General features: G+C 37.4%; 1 protein-coding gene across 1 annotated transcript in view; it reads left to right on the top strand.

Moving 5' to 3' along the window:
* LOC119577666 overlaps positions 1 to 1,309 on the top strand; it is a 2,607-nt gene extending 1,298 nt beyond the window's left edge. Inside the window, exon 4 of the mRNA XM_037925226.1 lies at positions 112 to 1,309. Within this exon, the coding sequence (XP_037781154.1) occupies positions 112 to 929 (818 nt within the window). The 3' untranslated portion in view covers positions 930 to 1,309. The remainder of the gene's footprint in view (positions 1 to 111) is intronic.
* Positions 1,310 to 2,500: the final 1,191 nt, after the last annotated feature.

The following is a 2,500-nucleotide window of genomic DNA, read 5'->3' on the forward strand; positions in this document are numbered from 1 at the left end:
ACAATTTGACGAATTGTTGATTCACCAAGCCGGTACTCAAAGTGAAGCGAAACGAAGCTGTTCCCCGTTGCTAGGTATCTACAGAAAAATTATTAATTTCATAAATTTCAGGAAACCAGCTACAGCGAAGATGGAAAAATCTCCGTGAATGCTTCAGGAGGGCGTTAAAGGATCAAAAAGGCAGGTCAGGAGATGGTGCCGCTAAGAAAAGGAAGTATGTTTACTTTGATCAGCTCCTATTCCTTGCACCAACTTTTAACGAGCGAGAAACCACAGGTAACTACTCAGCACCGGAGGCTAATGATAAGGAGGAAGAACGTGAACAAGGCGACACACCAAGTAATTCTGCAAACGTGAATAACGCACAAAGACCACATAAACCAAGAAAAATCCAAGGAGCTTCCAACAACAGATATGAAGAAGAACTACTTGAAATATTAAGAGGAAAGACTAAAGAAAATTGTGATGAGGATACAGCCTTTGTAATGTCACTAATTCCGAAGTTTAAAAAGTTCAATGATGAGCAAAGATTTGAAGCACAGATAGAAATAATGAAAGTGATGAGAAGAGTACAGATGATGACGACACAGATTCCATCTACTGCTTATCATGGCAATACGCCCTCTACAAGCACTTGTCAACCGTACGTTGCTGTACCAGGTATGTCTCTGAACACCCAAAGATATCTGCCTACAAGTGGTATGCATCACATGCATCAGCACCAGATACGTGAAGGTCACCACTCAACTCAAGAATTTGTACATACTCCTGGATACCTTCACAACCAACCTTATCAACCTCAGCTACATCATTCACAAGAAAATCGCGAATTTCAACAGTCGGCATCAAATATCACCACCACAGCTTCGTCACCAGCATCAGAATATTCTTTGAACTCAGGTGACACCGACCTATTAGAACTGTCATAATAACACTATTATAATTTTCACACATGATTAGTGCTTAGTGTGTAATGGATTAAATATTATGTATTTTCTCGTTCATGTATTCCAATTTATTCTGGTGTTCACTGATAACTAATATCATTAGTTTATCTAAATATAAAAAGAATTAAAAGTTTTTTTTTTCAGATTTCTATTGTTGAATCTTTCATTGATTTTGTTGAAGTTGAGTGTTTTTTTTTATTATGCTCAATATATAAGGAAATACATTTTCTTTTATTCACAAAGTATTGGTTACATCTGAAAGCAATTCAATCATATCTACAGCGATGTGTAGTGTAGAAATAGTGATGTATTTTTCTTTTCTGAAAATGGAACATATTTTCTTCATTTCCCTGTAGTGCTATTTCAAGAAGAATCATTAATTATGTCAATAAATTACATGTAATATGAATAAACATTTTCCTTATTTATCCTTACCTTAATGTTACAGCCAGCCTTTCCTCTACTGGCACACACTTCCTCATGTTGGTGTCCTGGTGTGCTATAAGGGGCCCAGTTAATGTGATTAGATGACCAAAGGTTTCCTGTGACATCCTAAAGTAATTAAAAAATTTATCAGGGTGCCCTTTTAGGTCCTCAAACAATGTGTGGAATGCTCCACGTAGTAATCGCTGACTGACTATGGGGTGTACCCAGTGATTTCTTGGCTTCTTTTTTCGTCTCCTCCTGAGCAGGAGTGCACAGGTTACTGCTACCTCCACGGCATCCATGATGAGACTAAACAATAGTTGTCGCCATCGCGTGGCTCGTGTGCGGATGTACCTTGCCGACAACTTTTCGTTGCGACAATTTTTTGTTGTGACAACTCACAATAAAAAGTTGCTCGTGTGCGGGCAGCCTAACTGGTCTCTAGTTTATAACTTTTTTCGATTATCATCAAAAATATTTATTCATGATGTTATCACATTCGACCATCCGTTTATTTATATTTTCATTCTTTTAATTTAAATTTTACCTTTTATTTCTCTACTCAATGATTTGCGTCTGTGTATTTGCTCACTATTCATGTCCATGTGTATTTATCTTGTTGAAATAATAAATATAATTATTTGCTTTGTTGGTTATTATCTCTGTATTTTAAAAAGCTGACTGGGTTCACTGCTGTATAGGATTATCATACTTAATTACTGGTTGACACTTTATGAAATAATCTTAAGCTGCAAAAAAAAGTTAAATTTCCGACCGTGACATTTCCGGGTCTTCCCTAATAACATTTATATCATCAGATTTGTTTTCGTGTGATGAGAACGAATCTGATGATTATTTCCACTGAATTCTCCAGCCGACAATCTTGATGTGATTTGATAAGTCCCGATAGCAGGGGAGGGCATGAAGTAGATCAGGGAAATTACGGGGTAAAACAAGCTGAAATGAGAATGGAGAACAGAAGAGAAAAAAAACGGTTAAAATCTGCTAATGAACCCCCGCCATATCTAAAAGTCCCTGGAACCCTGAAGTTATATATAAGCCTAGCCAGGGGTCTCTGCCCCCTGGACTCCCTTAGTAATTTATACGCCTAGCCATGCCCACTGGAC

This window comes from Penaeus monodon, chromosome 10 (genome assembly GCF_015228065.2).
Source record: "Penaeus monodon isolate SGIC_2016 chromosome 10, NSTDA_Pmon_1, whole genome shotgun sequence".
Taxonomy (NCBI): Eukaryota; Metazoa; Arthropoda; class Malacostraca; order Decapoda; family Penaeidae; genus Penaeus; species Penaeus monodon.